We start from the raw sequence: 19,409 nt of genomic DNA, 5'->3' as shown, positions 1-19,409 counted from the left end.
CAAAGACATCATTTTAGTGCACAAGAAAGTCTCTTTGCTTAGTTATTTTTGCGATTTGTGCTTTAAAGCGACAAATTGAACCTCAATTTTTAAAAGAAACATCGCAATATTCGACTTATTTTCTCATTTCTAGGTTTGAAAGCAATATAAAGAGTCCAAGAAGGATTTTCTTGGTCGGATTCATTACCTCAGAATTTGGTCAGAACGTTTTTCTTTTAGCATTTGCCGCGGACAAAAGGGAAAATGCGTGCAGGAACCAGTCTTAAGAGCTAAAGAAAATGTCTTAAAGAGCATTCAGAAGTGTCAGAAAGTGGTGTACAGATTGAAGGCATACTATCTCCCCCTTGTCCTTATCACAGTGCGCGTTCTGCGCGCCTCGTTAGCGCCACAGCGATCTCCAACTGCGGGATCCGTGGCTGATACCTGGGCTTCTCCCTCCTGAGCGCACACTATCGTCCTCATTCTCTCGCCACGGCCTTAACGATGTCATATTTCACATGGTTATATTTAAATTGGCTGGCAGAGGTGACAGTTCGTATTTCATGGATGGCAACTGAGTGGCTCGCGAGGAATTCACCCTCAGAATCATCTGTGCGAAATATGCCAATAACTCTCTTTCTATTCACCATACAAAATTGCACAGAGTAAATTGCACTTTGATGCACAAATCAAACGAGTTTATATGGGTGTCGTTGGCCGATGATTTTTTTTTCTCTCTCTCCCTCTCGTTACTTGTATAGCACATCTCTGAAGCCACCTCTCTGGGCCATAAATAGTCCCCACGGAGTACAAAGAACAGTCTGAGGTGGAGGATGGATATGGCGGACAAAAATTGTCACCATGGCTGTGATATTTTATTGGATGCTGCACAAATGGATGGTTCGACTGATGAAAAATGATGCAAGTCTCTCGCTCTCTTCCCAGTGCCAGATAAAGGCGAATGAGACATGCACGAGGGACAGAATCTCATCGGTGAGATCGTGAATTTCGCGGTCACCATGTGGGTGGGCATGAGACTGGACAATTGCCTCCACTCTCGAATTCATCATTTATCACTTGGCGAGCATGGATGTTCTTCACACTTGCATTGCGATAGTTCGCCAAAGTAATTGGACTGTTTACTGTGCACATTACGTGCTCGCGTGAATGCTGCGATGATGTCACACTAAAAATCATATCAAATTACATGGGCGATCACTTACCAATTATTCACTTGCAGTATCGTAAGCCCTGTATCTTGCGCTAATTGTTTTTTCTGGTCTTCCGATGGATACGGATGCTGGAAAGAAAGGAGAGAGACAGACGTTAATTCGATATGACAGAATCTAATAATTGCTCAACAATAGAGCGGCGCGATTGCGAAAAAGCATCTGATTTGCGGGTCGCACAATGCCCAGGGAGGGATGGTAATTGAAGGGGCCCGCGTGTGTTTGGGCGAGTGTACTTGAAAGGGTTAACAATGGACTCAAGCCACGTGCCGGCATCTTCCCGTCTTTGGCACATTTTTTTCCACCCATTCGTGTGCAATCCATCAACCATCCACTGCACCCCAGCCTCACCGCAATTATTTCAATATTTCTCATCTGTTTTTTTTTTCTATTTATGCTCTCTCGCGCCTCAAATCTTCATCAACATTTCCCGGCCCGATATTTTTATGAAGTGCCTTTTCTTTGGGTTTCGAGTCAGGGGACGACTTTTGATTGACATGTTTAGCATGTGGTTTAATTTTTTTTTTGCTTTCTTCCTCCTTTTCCTCCTTCGGCGTCAGTATGGAAAAGGGGTTGATGATGATGATGAGAAAAAATACACACCCACATCTGCCGGAAGTGTTGCCGCAGCTTCAATGGCGCAATTGTCTCACAGTGCGCCGGGAGAAAAAGGGACAGAGAGAGAAGGATATTTGATATGTTGCGTCGTGGAAGTATTTTTAAAACCACCTTTTTCGCGCTCCCCTCTGGGCACATCTCCCGGTGAGACGGGAGGAGATTAAATTTGGAGCGGAGGACCATTAATATTTTTCGTGAGTGACTTTTTTGTGTGCCGAGGTGTATTTTTTTCTGCCATTGCACTTGGTTATGGGATCCACGAATTCGCCGAGGGGATCGCTGGGTGTTTCTTTTTCAAAGAGTTTCACGATATAATTGGCTTTAGAGTAAATCTCATGGCTATATAGTTGTTTGATCTATTCATCTTCAATAGGGCTCTCTCTGAATTTCCTAAAGTGCTTTAAAGCTTCCCGAAAAAACACCCGGCGAACGCTTCCTGGCCCCTCGACCGCGCCGAACGGCGTTCCGGAGAAGAAATTCTCAGTGGATGGCGCACGAAAGAAAAGCAATCTAGGTAATTGTTTTGTGGCACTCACAACCCACTCGTGGTTTTCCGTGGCGTCGCCATCACCCCACATGTGGAGACGGTGGCACGCCATTCGTCGAATTTTCCACAATCTCCCTGGGGATTATTAAAGCTCCACCGCTGTCGTTTCGCTATTTTCCGCTTGATCTTCCACCCGAGATAAAAATACACTGGCAAGTAAATAAAACTATACGGCGAGATAGGCGCTGGTGTGGCGCAATGGTATTAGCCATGAGAGTGGGTGTGGGTTTGCACTGATAATGATAGACAACCTCTTTATAAAGCCATTAAATTAAAACGCCTCCCGCCCACCCAGTGGGTGGCTGCCCTGCTGGCGGAGTGCACGTCGAAAAGAAAACCTCATTATCTGATAAGGAGGGAAAAGTTGAGAGGCGAAAATGTTCTCCGGCGGGTCTGGTTTTTGGGGGTGGCGAAAAAAGGCCGCCCACCCACTTTGCGATCGCTTTATCGTGTTTTAATGAATTCCCCACGAGTCCCATTTATCTCCTGGTCACATGGACTCCCTCACCAGCCAATAATCATAACAATAACTGGGAGAGTGAATAAATTATTAACATCGATGCCACAATCTCTCTCTCTCTCTCTCTCTAAATAAACTCGGCACGGAGGCCATCGCGACTGGGGAGGAATGAGATGAAAAATGACTCGGAAGGAAGCTTTCAACCCTCGTGCCAAGAAGGTTGCCTTCAATCTCTCCGGTCTCCGCATTTTTTCCTCTCCTCCTCTTCCTCCTCCTGGGAAGGAAGCTCTGCCAGATGATAGAGCAAATAATTGACAGTTACATGCGTCTCAGTCACAACTTTTTCCCCAACCGTGTGTCTATTCGCTTCCGTGAAATGACCCAATCTTCCGGGGTGACATGCCAGAATTACCCAGCAAAGTGCAAATTGTTTACAATTTTCTATTTTGCAAAACTCTCCACCACCGGTGGCTGCGGACCTCTTCCGGCGGGTGGGTGGCCACCAATTTTGGCGTGGATCTGTCCATGGCAATGATTTAGGGCTTTTTGTTTTGTGCTGGAAAATTTTCCGCTGACTCCGGATTGCCGGTCTGTCTCTGGACACAGACCGACTGTCTATCGCATCTGATTGGTCACCCCCAAAATGACAGCCGGAGGGGGTTGAAATTCTGCAAAATGCTGACTCGTGCATTTCTGCCAAGTCATCAACTTGAGCCATATTCGCCGAGTTGTGTTCTCTCAGTGACACATTCGAAAGTGTCACGCAAACTCACTCTCTAATTATTTCAATATTCACGAGCATCGCTGTGTACATTGGGGGTGGAAGCAGAGAGACACCCTTGGAGGTGAGCTGATGGAGGGAAGGGTGGCTGGAAAGTCATCTTCCATTCGTCTCTATGTGATTAAGCGGAGTGAAAGAGTTGCTTCAGAACTTCAATTAGTTGTATGAAAATTCACAATCCAATTTCATTTGAGTGTCTCAGCATTTATTATGCTGTGCATGTCTTGTGATGAAGTCCCAAGACAATTCTTGAGCACATATTGCCTTAGGATTGCAATGTTTCAAATTGTTTGCGCATATGTTTCCCTTATTCAATTGCATATGCAATTATTCCTCAAATCCGTTGAACGCATGGAAAGGATGAGAAATTGTGGAAATTTCTTGAAACTTTCCACCCCCTGAATGAAGCACTGGCAGTAGATATAACGCCTCTTGCAGAGGGCTTCTGGTGAAAATCAATTTGTGCTTCATTAGATATCCCATGAATAAGACACACGTTACAATTCTCTCCTGGAAATTAACAGCCACTGACCTCAAATTAGACAAAGCTCACTCTCAAATCAGCCTCACCCCACCCCGAGTGGGTGCGACTCATCCAAACCCCGAGACATGGCAAAAGGATTTCAATTATCAGTGACAAAGTCACATTGTGAGGCTCAAAGTGTGGAAACTGTCTCGAAATACCTGGCAACTTGTAGACGATAATAGGGATCGAATGTCATCGAGAGTGGGTGGCGCGGGAACATGTCCAATGCTAATCACGCCGTCCCGGAGGATGTCGAGAGGACCTCACACGTGTTCCACCCTGCAATGCACCGCCCAAACACGCACAAACTTCCAAACCATCATTAGACAGAGTCATCCAAGGCAATCTGATGGACAACAGAGAGAGGCCTTCGGGGTGACTTACATGTTCGCAAAGGAACGCCTCACGCATTGTCTTGGATGTTTTCCGCTGATGGCAAAAAATCACCCCTCAGATTGACGGATAGACGATAAATTCATCCGTAATTGCATACGCCACGGGAAGGAGTCATTTCCGGCGATTGCTGCTCCGCCCCATCTGCAGGGATGCAGATGAGCCACTCTTCTTCGAAATCATGTGAATTTTCTGTGCGCGCCTCTTTGGAAATTGATGCCTTCGGGGCTCGACGCAACGTCCGATAATTACATGGAATTTTTGGATAAAAGTCTGGCAAAGTTGTATGGGTTAAACCCGTTTAATATCCTTGCCAGAATGTCTCAAGAAGTCATTCTGCTGAGGGGGGAGAATGGAAACTTCTTATCACCATTTCCAGGACATTCAATTTCCTCACTGAAGCAGTCCATATATGACATTCCGCACGAGCTCAGGATGGAAATTGGCCATTTGTTGTGGCAAAGACAACTCACAATTCATTGGCAGGCGAGCCAATCTCACATCAGGCGAAGGTGATAAAAATAAAAGTGTATTGCATATAAATACAAAGTAAGTCCTCTTTATGGGACGATGAGGAACCCTCCCATTTTCCCCGAGATGGTGTCGGAATTTTTTTCCTCTGCTAACAATCAAGATTCAATGCCATTTAAATCTGTTGTCTGTCCTCAAGATGAGCCATTTCGCTGGAGCCAAATTGGGTGATCAACGCCTTCGAAATGACCTACAAAGTGCTTGCGGCTCATTGCCCTTTTCCCTCCCCGGGAAAGTGAGAGAGAGTGAGTGTCTCGAGTGTCTACCCCATGAGTGGCACGACTCTCCATCGCCCAGAGAAGCTGACAATTTCCATACGGATTTCCATGAAAAAGTCATTCTGATGGAAAACATTTTCCTATTGTCGTTTTATGGTAAATCTGATATTGAGCAGTGTGTGTGTGTTTGTGTTTTTTTTCCTTCTTCTCTTGTCTCTGCACGAGCCACAGCAAAATCCACCCCCATTGCAGGGAGTGTGAATGAGGAATAAAATTTTTCTTGCCTAATAAAACACCTTGAAAACTTTTACGACACTTAATCTCACATAAAAAACAGTGGAGAGGAGAAAGAACCGCACAATGGGCGAAGAGAAGAAGAAGGTATTTTGTCTGTGAGGGTGGAAAAACTGAAAGCCATTCCACTGACATCCACCCCAAATCACATCAGCAGACAGATTTGCATAATTTTGACAAGACAACCACCACCCCCGCCCAGCCGCAATCTCCATGGGCAGATCATAAAAGCAGTAACTGCTTGTAATGGTTATGAGGATATGGCCCATTTTGGGCAATTTAAACCATTTCAATTTTTTCTGCTGCTCCTCACCCAAAAAGGTATATGCCGCATCAGATTATTTCAACGTCTGTGGGGATGGAATCAGCATAAATTAAAAGAGATCCTCTCATGTTTGATGCTCTCCATTCGGAGGGTTTTCTCCCCTTTTGTCGCTCTTCGACGTGAAGAAAATGAGCATAATTCCTTGAGTCAAAGGGCTTTCTTGTTGAATAATGAAATTGGACATTTTCTTTGGAATTACACATTTTTACACCAACGACTTTCAACCAGAAGTGAGCATAATGAGCACACACACACATTACGGAAATTCCTTGTAGATTTAACCTTTTCCATATTGTGGAAATACAGAGAGAATTTCGACTAACAAGAGAGCTCTTAGAAGTTCCTCATATGCAATCATCAGAGGAGAAAACATAAACTCCAAATTAATTACATTAAATATTAACTTTGCGAGGGCGGGTTTAGGGGTATTTGCGGGGGAATGTTAATTAGTTGTCAGAAACGAATTTCAATAGTTTCACCCCCAGTAGAAATTTCAAACCCTAAACTGTGTGGCCACCCCCCAAACCCATCTCATCTCGTTGCAGCATTTCTGCAAAACTCCTCCACGAGAGTGGGTGGTGGTGGGTGGGTGGAAACTTTGTAGATAAATCAGCTGAAAAGGTTCACTCTCTCTATAGTTTGGGCTTTAATTGATCTCAACTGGAAGGTATAAAGCTATCAGCAACTGAAAAAATCTACCATATATTCTCGCATGAACTTTTTTTTTCAATTATCCCGTCCTCATCCTCGATCATCAGTGACAGAGGGTGATTTTAATTTCAACCGCAATTTCAATTTATGCGCTTTTCATCCATGGGCTGAGCGCACGTGGAAAAAAAGGAGCTTATTGTGCTGTTTGCCATGCAGATATGCTCTCTCCTCATTAATGCCAAATGGATAATGCTTATGAATGCGTTGAAAATTGATTGGTGATATTGATATGCCATTGAGTGTCATCTTTATTGATAAATTGCTGCAAACATGAGTCCGGATAAGTGGTGGGGAAAAAAAAACAACACAAACCCGAGAGTGTATTTTATGCGAATAGCAAAATTATTATGTGAAAACACGTTTCTGTGGCACCATGAGGTAAACAAATTAAAAATTAATTTCATTCTGCGATACCATTTAGCTTTATTATTTTTTTCCCCCTTCCACGCCTCCCGCCAAATCTGCCCCGCGATATGCAATTATGTTCCGCGCGATCTGTTGGATTTCGCGACAACTGTCCTACAGAGTTTAGTTCTGCATTCGATGGCAATTAGAGTGCCGCCGGAGGTGTTAAAAGTGCCACCCAGACTCACATTCTACACCACATTAGTGCTCATAATGTCTCACGGAGTGTGAGAAAAAAGAGACCCGTCGATTCAGAAGCCGCCACCGCACGAAGTGATATTAATAATTTATTAACATAATGCCATTTTGTAATTAAATTGAAATGATGTACAAACAAAATCAACTGTGACGGTGGTATTTTTGGCCAATTTTAATGCGTTTAATAAATGGTCGCATCGTACATCACGAATATGTTAATACATCACATCGTTATCAGCCGTAAAACAGACGAATTGTGTGAGCATCGAGTCGTGTGAACGCATAGATATTAGGTGATAACGTGCTGGAGTTGTTGTATGTATCAACAGTACCAAATATTTGATATTTCTTCCCCCGTTCGCCCTCAATCCGTGCGCCTCCCGCCCCGAAGAGAGCCGCACTGCCAGCCTGATATCCGCACAAAATTGAGGGGGAGGCACAGGCGGGGGCTGGGGGTGGGAAATAAATACGGCGCAGAGCCCCCCAAAAGCCCCAATAGTTGTTAACATTCCACCCCGCAAAAATTATCTCGGCTCAATAGAGAGGCACGGCTTTGGACTCACATGGCAATTGCGCCTGTATCAGAAATGACCGGGCGTGAGAGCAATAAAAAGTCTTTTATCAAAATCAGCAAAAAAATACGAGAGAGCCCCTCTAAATCTTCAGAAAGCTGAGCCGCTTAATTTGTCACTATTAAACTGTCGAGAAATGCTTGATTGTGTGTCTGACCTATTGCTAGGAATGGGATTTTTTCAGCTCCCGTATTCAGTGGCATAAATCTCCACGGATTTACCGGTGTTGAGAGTGTGATTAAAATCGAGAATCAAGTGTTGGTAATAATAAATACAGGAATTGTACACCTTCAGAAGGCTCTTCATGCCACCAAGACACCATCTATTGGATGCGATTCACCGAGAAATTCGATTGCGATAACTTTAGGAATGATTAGAGACGTGTTGCGTCGATAAGTCACATGTGACGTCGAAGACTTTAATACACCTTAATCAATTGGAGATAGTATAGATAGGGTATCGGACGATTTGGAATTGGGCTGATGGATATTGTGGGTAAATGAGGAGATTTTAGGCGGGAAAGTGAATTGTTTGACATGATCGAGGAGAATTTGAATAATAATTAAGCTGAGAATCAGTAATTTTCAGATTAAACCATTTGATTGCAATTGTGAAACTCAAGGGGCAGATATTTCTGAATTATTTTGCTTGGAACAATTAATTTCATGGCTTTTCTAAGTTATTTGATTGACTTCAGATTTTTAAAACAGATTCTGGGTGCTTAAAAAACCTTCAAAATCATCAAATTCGTGTTTAAATTGGAAGTATTTGTATTTTTCTTGACAAAATTGAGCGTTTATCGATCATAACCTCAAAAATGTCATTTAAGTCTAGAGGAATAAATTTTGCTTCATTATTTCCGCGATTTGTGCTTCAAAGTGACAAATTCAGTCTCATAATCTAGAAGAAACATGGTCAAAACTATTAAAATGAATCAAAAAAGGATTGTTTAGGCCGGATCCATAACCTCACAATTTGAAATTTAAACATTTAAAGAGTTTAAACTTCATGAGACGGGAAAACATTGATCATGTTGACATGAAAACTGCTGAAGGAGTGTAAAAAGCGATGGAAAATGCCTTTCTTTAGGCTTTAGAGGTGTCTGAAATGCTGAAGAGGCCGCGGAAGTGGTGTACAGATGTGAGACACACTGTCTGTCCCTTGGTGAGACCATTCTTGGGCAAAAACCTTGATGGCAATCACCCAAACCACGTCGTGGTTTATTGGCTCTTCGCGCTATATTTGACTTTTGACTAACACACATTTCCCCGTGAATTGTTGAATTTTCGAGGAGGCCTCATATCTCACTTCTCTTGCACCATATACCAAAACCCCGAAAAAACTCACGGATGACGACAAGTCAGCGAGAGGAGGCACACAAGCGCCTGATTCAAATCTGATATGAGGTTATCGCACCATTCCACCCAAATTAAACACTGCCACTGTTTGTCAAATGAAAATATGTGGTGTACACTATCAACATGATTTTTTCGGTAGCTAATCAAACAACACCATAAAAGAGTATAAGTTGCAGTTCCAATTCACCTCAAATCATCCCCCTTCTTGCGCGGCCACAGCTCTTGGCACAGTGACAAACATTCGTCGCGTGTAGGCAAAAAAATGTATGAAATATCGCACCAGATATTTATCATTGTCATCAATTTCACTTGCAGACTTCCATTGGAATCATTAATTTTTACAATATCCCCAACCCTGTCGCCGGTGGGTGATTCGGATCTCTGTCGCGGTCCTATCATTGCACATCAAATGAAATGGAGTGTGAAATGTGTGACAGTGTGTCAAAAAAATCAAATAATTAAATCTGGGCAGCTTTATCGCATAATCAAAGCGCCCCGTGTTTTAGGATTTTCCACTCAAGGCACTTCATCAAGTGGTCAAAAAGTTGCGACACGAAAAATATAATTAATTCTTATCGCAACTTGTTCGTAAGAGGACCTTCACACGTTTCAGGAGCAGCGCTTTCGCTGGTGGGTAAACATTAATCGGCTAATCATTATCAATTAATCAAAGAGAGGCAAAATACACACTCTGTGCGCACTATCAATGATTAATTTGAAGCAACTCTCTGTCGCGATTTTCACGCTCAATCTTCAAGTTTACTCCATGAGGGGAAAAACAGTAAATTAAACCTCTTCGCGCGGTGTCTTTGATGGGAAATTTGAAGAAACGCGGGCGTGTCATGATGGCAACTATGCTCAAAATTGTACATCTTCACCGCACTTTTGGGTCATGCAATTTCCCTCAAGGGAGGATCTCTCTCTCTCTCTCTTTCCGAGATATTTCGTGAAATATTTATCAGAGATTCCTTCCGGGGGAGAGAAAGGAATTTGCAAATAAAAAGCATCACTCGGAGGTGTCGTAAAAATCACATTCGCGAATTGGATGTGAGTGTAATGGGAATGTGGGTGGAAGAGTGTAATAGGAAAAATTCCTCCTGCAATATCTGTCTTTTGAATATTTTCACATTGACTTCCCACACTACCCTCACAAGGGGCGAGAAGTGGGCGGGAAGGAAGGCAAAAAAACCCTACCCGAAGGCGCACATGTGAAGAAAGAGAGGCCATGAGAGTGAATTTATAGGGAATTTATTTAAAACAAAATTAGGGGATGGAATAGCTCTTATTTTGATTTATATCCACGGATTTGTCACATCTCACAACCCCAGTGGCCAAAGAGGGGTTGGGTATCAAGATATTTTGTGTGATGGCTTTGAGCAAAATCGCCATAATATTCGCATCCTGTATTCGAGGAGATCCTCCAAGTGTGATGAAGAAAAGCCATCATCTTATGTCTAACTACACCCAAAGGTGAAATTTTCCCAGCACTCAAAGCATTTTCTCGCCTCTTCCACCCTTCAACTCCCACGTGAAAATCCCTCTCTGCCTATCCCTCAGGCCGCCACCCCTTTATCATTCTTTCACCGAGAGAGAGAGAAAGACTTTCACTATTCAATGCATTACACTTACACCCCCGAGGAAAACCGACGGAAAATTGCAATGAGACCTGGGCCAGGGTGAAAGAGAGGGTGTGAGAAGCCCCCCAAGAGTGAAAAAAAGGAATTGGTTTATTTGAATAACAGCCCTTTCATTGTTTTACAACCCGGTAAACAGATATACCATCTATTCCTCACCCTCAATCTCACTTTCATCTCCTTCCTCAGCATCCTTCGCTCGCACAACAATGGGAATATTGTATTTTTATGTGTTTGATATTCAATCGATTTTGCTTTTCACATTCTGTGGTGTAGCTGAAAATTTATGAGCCATTTGCCGTGATTTCTTTCCTCTTTCAAACCCCCAACCCCTCGTCGATCTGGTGGCTTTTTTGCCCACAGAAATCGAGAAATTTGAATCTCACCACATTTTCCCAGATCAAGAGCCACCCTCACAATTCTTGGGGTGCCGAGAGAGAGAGAGAGAGAGGGAGAAAGGATGCTTGAGAAAACCCCAATGAATCTTGTGTCATTTCCACCGGAGTGTCGATTGTTGGACAAAAGAAGACACTCTGGCAGAATGGAATATGTCTTTCTCATGGGCCCGGAAATCTCGATAATCCAATGGGAACAAGAGGGAGATATTTAAAAGAGCATCGAAGAGTTCAACTCCTGGTGATTTCGAGGTGACTCCCATAAATCCTATCGGCTCATTGGGGAGAACGAATCGTGGACAAGGAGACACACTTGACGTGGGGATTTGAGGGAAAATAAGGCTTTGAAAAGTATTGAAATATCAGTGGAATTTCCAATTATGCACCCAATCGAGAACTGTCCATTTATGCCATTTGTAGTAATTGTGATTTGGGGAAGATATTTGTCCAATTTTCACAAAAGTTTCCTCCCAGTGTTTTATTATTTCACATGAAAGTCAAATCCTTAAAGCCTCTCTTCGCACTGTCGAATAATGTACCTGTCTTGCAGGTTGAATTTCGGTTGGTTCCCACTACAAATGGCCAATAACTCTCGACGTAGACGACAATCTTGTTAGTGTTTCGATCTTTGGTGAGACTCTAGAGGGTGCGAGGTGTTCTTTATGACACAACAACCTCATCGGGTAGTGTGAAAATCACTTCGTATAAGCCCAACTTTTCCCATTGACTAATTTATCGATGAATCTCTCTCTCTGTGCCTGAAAGAATTCCCCTTATCCCAAAATTCAAATTAAATCTCCCAAGCTTCCCATAAAGTGAAGAAGAAAGTCTGGTGGAGGAGAAAATTGTAAAATTCCCCTTTTCTTCAACAACAGCGCAACCCCAAAACGTTCCGGAGGTTGTAGGAAGTTAATGACATTGTGCAGAATCCGCTCGAGTCTGTCACAGCGGGTGATTCTGGTGCTGAAAATTGTGAGTGTGGAAAATGTTAAACATATTCAAGAATGGATTTCCTATTATGACGACAATTTTGCGGAAAAAAGAACCCAGAGGGATTTTCAAGCGTCGCACTGAAGAACCCCAAAAAGAGTTGCGAAGAGATCTTATCGCAGGCCGCAACCTTTCTTCCCGCAGCTTTTCAATCCCGCGTCTTCGTGGAAAAATCACGCTCTTCACCCTGAAAATTTTCCCTGGATTTGGCTGGGGGCGGAAGCGTGAATGGGGGGATCAACGATTCGCTGTAAGAAAATTAACCCGCACGGCGGAAAATTCATACACGATTATGGAATTTTCAGGAGGATTTTTTCCCCGAGCAATATATGCATTCCAAGGAATTAGTGTTTAAGACATATTTTTCTTGCGGAAACACGTAATTTTTCGCCCATTCTTAATCGCCACGAAATTTAATAAATTAGCTCCCGCTCTCGCGCTCATTTTAATCACCCACACAAGAACCTATTTAATCCTCAAGAGTCTCTAATGGCAAAATATCACTACGCTGAAGCCACATTTCTCACCGTAATTTCCATTTCATGCATGCATAAACACATGAAATTATGATTAACATTTTTCATACAAAGTAACACTCGCGATGTGTTAATTTACTTTTTTTCTCGAGCCTCTTACAATGTTTCGCTATGTTGCGATTAAATGGTGGATGAGAGATGAAAGTCTCTCTTTGCCGAGTGACTTTGTCAAAGAAATCACAAATAGGAAGATTAAATTGAGTTGTATTTTGCACATGAAAATTCTAGGCTTTCGTGGGCGAGAGAAAATTCAATGGCCGAAAATTGTGGCGAGTTAAAAATAATGGTGAATTAAAAGGTGCTACAGGAACGCACATGGCAATTACAATTCACAAAAGAATTTCTCCGCCGAGGTCGGAAAGAGGGCACGGAGGAGTTGAGAAAAAAAATGAGGGAATCACGATTATGGTGGTTATATAGAGTGTAATTAAACACAGGTATTCGCCCACCTTCCACCATATTTGTACCTCTCTCACCAACACTTCCTCCGCGGGATGGTACATGTGCTCTGTGATAAAGTGAGCAACGTGGCGGCAAAGGTGTGACAGTGTAATTAAAATTGTACGGAAGCCACACACGCACCCACGATATTTGATATTATACACTCCCAAAGTCTGTGCAGTGCCATCAAAGCGCCCCAAATATTTTTTAAGGCACCGTGAGCCCCACAATTAAACACTAAAAGCATCCAAATGAGCGAACAAATCAATATATATATATATATATTGAGCGATTTTAATGGCATCATAATTTAATTACGTTAATTACTTTAAAAAGTTCAATTTCACCATGTGTCTCTGCCCACGTCGAACTGTGTGCAATTTCTATAAATAAAATAAATTATCGATAATTGCATAAATAACAATACAGTGCGGTCAAACAATGCGCAATTACTCTCAAAAACGTCTGTGACATTTTTCAGTTTCCGCCATCAAATGTAATTTATGGCAGAGCGGGGATTTCTCCTCTTTCTTCACCCTCCCCATGTTTTATGGGAATCACCACCAGCGGTGGAGGAAAATTCACTTCACAGCCGGAGATTTAATATCCTGGGCTGACTGAAGACGTGGACAAAGAAGCGCAGTGAAGGATTATTGCATGATGCCACAGAAAATGTAGAGGGGTTGAAGGGTCTTGGAAATTCTGCCCTATAATTTTCGACAAAACTTGCGAAATTTCAACCACTGGAGAAACCTAAGCATCAACTGGAGAACGAGCGATTTCACTAAACGGAGAATGAGTGATTTCCGCCCATTCGTCATGTGTTGCGAAAATCTTGCGCGCATGAATTGAAGAAGAAGATGAGCCAGTGACTGACGAAAGTCCAGCATCGAAAACACACCCTCGGGGAAGCATTCCCCGATGTCGTCTGCGATGTTGGATACCCCCGCAATGGCGTCCTCCCTTGCTCACTTTTCGGCACAAGGGGATGAAGGCTGATGGAGTGGTGAGCAAAAGCCCTAACAAAGCATTTTCCGTGTGGCAAAAAGACCTCTCGCATATGATTCCGTGTACAATGAATGGCGTCATGGGATTGTTTCGCGATGGAGTCCACAACCAATCCAATTTCGCACACCTGCTACCCCTTTTGCAATTTCCCTCTCTCACACACACACACACACCATTCGGGGGGGTATTTTCTCTCTGTGCAGAGCGCGAGGGCAAGAAAATTCCACATATGATGAACGTCACCCGCCCATTCAATTCCATAAGCTCAATTATACGCCACTTCATTAAGCCCTCACCATTCCACGGGCCAATTACTTTTGCGCTGAAAAGGAGTCTGACACCGTGGGGCTCTGCACCACCCCCCGAAAAGAGGGAGAGAAATGGCGAAAATGAGTGCAGAAATTGCCACTAAAAGGGTGAGTGGAAAAATGCAATTAAGGAGCAATTTCGTTGTGTGCAAAATAGAAAAATATTCAACGGTCAGTGCGCGCGTGTTGGGCAAGCGGAAAAGCGGCCCACATGCCATTTTTCTACCCCAAGCTGGGTGCAGATAGTGTCACCCCGTGACGGAGTGTAGTCTTATCGGGACCAGCATGCGACCGCCCGTCGTTCCTCGTCTTCGAGATTACATCCCTCCGGAGTGCCGCCGACCCTTCCCAAACCCAGAACAGCGCTTAAAACAGCAGCAAACCGACTATATACTCAGTATTTCGGCGGTGGAAGTTAATAAGAGCCACGCAGCCATTGATTTGGGTCAGGCTGAATAAATCTGCAGTTCGCAGAGACTTTAAGATTCAGCCTACATAACAAGATCGCTGAACTCTTGCACGATGCCAGATCAGATAGAGTGCATGAAGAGCATTCATATAAGCGTATTTATGCCACTGATTGAGGATTTGCCATTAGGGAGTTTTTCATCAATTCCCCGGCAAGTCAATATCGCGCCAAATGAGCAAAACAATCATTGAGGATTACCCGGAAAATCCCTCAGAAGGGTCATACCCTTGCACTGTGTGTACTTTATATGCGCTGTGTGTGTGTGTGTGTGTTTTGTGGAGCACAAACAGTGAGTTTGCTTGAGTAATTGCGTCCAGTGTGGAAACTTGGTGGAAAGTCATAAATCCTGGTTCTGGTTGAAAGGGTCTCTCCGTCACCGCACACATATATCTTGGGGGCAAACGAGTGGAAGATCGGGGCTATTGGTGAGAGTGTGGCAAGAAACACTGAGCTCACAATTGAGTTGGGGCGAACCGCAGACGCTGCACAAGAAGCTCTTGCCAGTGCATCAGATGTTGCGCGGGATTTTCCGTCAATTCCCGCGAATCTCGCACTGTTTGCTCTGCAAACAGTGTGTCGTAGTTGTTTTGAAGGGTGGCGCGCAGGAGGAAAAATATCAAATTGTCATAAATTCTCCGCATAGTCCGCCCATTAATTCCACCCACACCTCTTCAATACCAGCGAAAGAATGAATTTATAAATCTACTTTGATAAATTGCAGACAAATATTCTATCTAATTACAGCAACACCCAGCCATAGAGCTGATTTCTATTTAAAGCATAACTGCCACATGAGCCTCTGCTCTCTGTCGCCCCGCAGATGCCGGAGGGATGTTGGCTGGTAAAATAGAGAAATTATTTCTTCTCATCATCCCCGATGCATGCGGAAGACTGGGTGTCTTCCAGAAGGGGGTTAGAAGGGTGTAATTTAGCAGAGACAACAAAACACCCCCCGTTTCGAGTGTTGCCTTCCACTCAAATATTGCTGCATCGCGACAAAACAGAGTCGACGGTTTTATCTTACATAAGCCAGAAGAGCACCTGTGACCTCGTCAGTCTGACGGCACCAGGGTTTGAGGCCACCCCCACCCCCGGGGGTTGAAAATGTATCCACAATGAAATACAAGTAATGCTGCGAAACTCAACTCTTTCTGCATCCAATTAATTGGACCAACCACACAATACCAGAAGGCAAATCCGAAGAGAGCTCAATAAGCAGCCCTTATCGTGGGGGGCTAGACGACGTCGGATCGTGAAAAAGACGCTCCTAACTCAGTCGCATGAGCATAAATCAAACCCGAAAAACACGTGACTCCACGATGAAATGAGAAATGTCGCACCATTTTCGAATTATCTTGTTGAAAGTGAAGTTAAATTATGACTCTTTCGCAATTCTTCCTTTTCGCGACGGGGGGAAGAGGGAGAGAGAGATTTCTGTATTTGGTGGGGCGGCGAGAGGTGTGGAAGATGATAAAAAGGCGCGCAAAGTGTTGTTGCAAAAAAAGGGATACACACATAAATAAATCTCACATTCTTGCAACTTTCATGGGATTTTTCAGCTATAAATATACCCATGCAAACCATTCACTTGTGACACTTTCATAATTGGATTCTGATTATGAATATTTTGTACACGAGAGGCCGCTCTTCCGCTTGTCGCCCCATTTCAGGGGGTCTTTTTGCCATATAGTGAGAAAATCTCCTCGCATATGTCACTTTGGGGCCTGTCATGGGATGTCGAGGCGCATTTCTTTTTGGCTTTTCTGCCGAGAGAGGGTCTCGAGAGCGTGTTCGCAAGTAGCACGAAAAATGTACAAATTGGGGTTTTGTTGTGGGTTTTTTTTTCTCTCGAAAATCGAACAAACACCGGAAGGATTTTTCACCACATTTCATCAAATCCACCCATTCATCTCTATATCCTAAAAACGTCCCATAACCGGAAATGTGATTTTCCAGCGACACACGAGGACGCAAAAACTCCGCTGCGACTCCTATTGAGTCCATTTGTATGGATTTCCGAAGTGTGTCTCGAATTTTTTCTCCACCCCCGGTGGCGGCGCTCTTTTGGGGGGGTTGAAGCGACGCAGCGCCGTATGAGAAATGGCCAGTGAGATTTTGAGGATTTCACTCTTCATCTCCACAGCCTTTGGGATGGAGAAAAGAAATCGCTTAAACTGCAATATTTGTGCGGACATTGATGGGTTGGGATAATATGGAAAAGCATTAATGGGCCAGAGATAGCAATGGGGCGTCTCGCTGCAAATGGACTCTCTTCTTTTTTGATAAATCTGCCCAACCACCCACCCTCGCAGCGGAAATTGTGTGGATCACAAATGAGAGAAGTTTGTATTGAAAGCTCATCCCCTTCTTCCGTCAAACACGGAGATTGAGGAATTATCAATAGGGCTGGCTCTCGGGCGCGCCGGGGAGTGAATGTTACAACCCTCTGTTGTTTGTTTCATCCACAAAAGGCTAGAAGGTATTCGGGGTGGCCTGAGAGATGGATTTCCCGGGAGGGCGAAAGCTCAAAGAGACATCCATTCCATTGGGTCTCTTTTGAATTATCCACCTCTTTGTCACATTCGCCTACCGGTAATTACTGTCACGTGACAAGAGTCCATGTCGGACCTGGCCTGATGGGGATGCGGAGAGAGCAGGGGGTGGAAAAGATTGGTGGAAAGCACACAAACATCGCCCCAGAATATCCATACACTTTCTCGCACTGCAATTTCATTAGGGGCCTAAACAGCCCCCTGCTAATAAATCACCAAACACTGAATTCTCTCCCCCATTTCGGGGTCTATTGCCATCCTGTGAATTGGTTCGCCTCTCAATTTTCCCATCCAGAATACATGACCTTAAAGCCATTGCCACCCTTCGCTCTCAGGTACAGAATCATCCTCGTCTTAAAGTGTTGAAATTAAACCCGCAAGATGGGCAACAAAAGGCCGCAGTGCAAAAGGAAAGACAAGGCGCACATACATATGTGTGTGCAGAAGAATGGAGTCCGAGATGTGAGATGGAAATCACGTGGAAATAAAAATGATTTCTGATAGAATATATCTGTTATTGCGCAGTGAGATGGAATTCATACACTCCATCGGGCATAATCGAATGTATAATTTTTGCCCCAAGATCGTGGGATCGAAATGCGGGCGACCTCCTGCAGTTCGCGACACGAAACACGAACATCTAATGTTGCCCAAGAGGAGATGAAGTTGGGAAAAAAGACCTCCGATATAATATCCCACTTTGATCAAAGCGCGGTCTCGCTGTTTATATGTAGATTGGACAATTTACCTGTGCGCCTTCTTCCCTCGGCATGCACAGACATTCGCCCCCCTCGCGCCTCGCCCCCCGTCGGAGAGCCACGGCCCGAGAGACCCACAGTGGGTGAATAATGTCATTAAGACTTGTGGTATTTAGCATTCATAGATTCTTCCTATATAGACTATGAGGAATGTCATCAATTACACCGAGTCTCCTTCGCTCCGCCGCAAATGTCCTCCAATGGGGCATTCTTTGATCATCTGTCACGATGCCTACATGAATTAAGGTGATGCTGAACTAATCCGTCTGAGCTTTTGGCTGAGATAAGGACAGGCTTACCTTCAGGGTTGGTCAGAATGTGTGAAAGTTTCACGCTCAAGAGCAAAAATTGCGCCATTTGGCTGTAACTGAAAAGTGTGCTTATGTTTTTTTCTTCCCTTAACATACATTTCTCGTGAAATGGTGAAGCGGAATTGCTGTTTGTCTCATGGGTTATTTTCGGGACAAATGGTCAGTCATTCGGCCACCCTTATCGATAAGGAACACACGCAAGGAGACGAAATGCCCCTTGAACTCGTACATCGAGTTCAAGCAGCAATATTTCAGTTTATCCTCGCAAAAGCACTGTCCATCCCCAATATTAGTGTGAGAGACCGAAAATTTGGGGGCGGACAGAGTGGGTGGTGGATTGAGAAAAATCGCCTCCATATCGAAAATGAAGAAATTCCCAAGATTTATTTATGTGTATCTCGGGTGCTCCTTTTTGCTCGCCACCTTCTCGGAATCAAGGAGGGAGGTTTGTGTGTATCTCTGGGTGGAAATCCACCATCGGAAAATCTTCCCTGGCAATGTCCTGGGCGATGCCAGGGATGCGGAGAGAGAACTCACCACCTCCGAGAGTATTAGCAAATGTATTTTGGGGGAATCAGCCACACTCAGCAATAAATATAGAGCCCCAGTGGTGACCTTATCCCCTGGCTCAAGCATTCACCGAAAAGCGGAGGTATCTCCACTGCCATGTTTTACCGCCATCAAAACGACAAACTTGGCATCGAATGTCACTTAGGGATTCCCAATACGATGCTGCCGGGCCGTTAATATTTAAGACGACCATCAGGAGGAGAGAGAGAGAGAGACCTCAGGGGAGGCCGAGATGATCAAAAACCACCCCTTTTCCCCGGGCAAGTGCACTCAAATCGCCAAGGAATTCGCT

At 44.0% G+C, this 19,409-nt stretch overlaps 1 protein-coding gene across 1 annotated transcript in view; it reads right to left on the bottom strand.

Annotated features, from left to right (window-relative positions):
* The window catches only part of LOC132261208 (homeobox protein homothorax), a 195,082-nt gene that overhangs the window by 37,221 nt on the left and 138,452 nt on the right, over positions 1-19,409 (bottom strand). Inside the window, exon 11 of the mRNA XM_059759868.1 lies at positions 1,203-1,279. Coding sequence (XP_059615851.1) covers positions 1,203-1,279 — 77 coding nt within the window. The remainder of the gene's footprint in view (positions 1-1,202; positions 1,280-19,409) is intronic.

Source organism: Phlebotomus argentipes, unplaced genomic scaffold, assembly GCF_947086385.1.
Source record: "Phlebotomus argentipes unplaced genomic scaffold, Phlebotomus argentipes genome assembly contig_8, whole genome shotgun sequence".
In the NCBI taxonomy this organism is placed as follows: Eukaryota; Metazoa; Arthropoda; class Insecta; order Diptera; family Psychodidae; genus Phlebotomus; species Phlebotomus argentipes.
The sequence above is the reverse complement of the archived record's forward strand: the minus strand, read 5'-3'. Positions and strand labels throughout refer to the sequence as shown.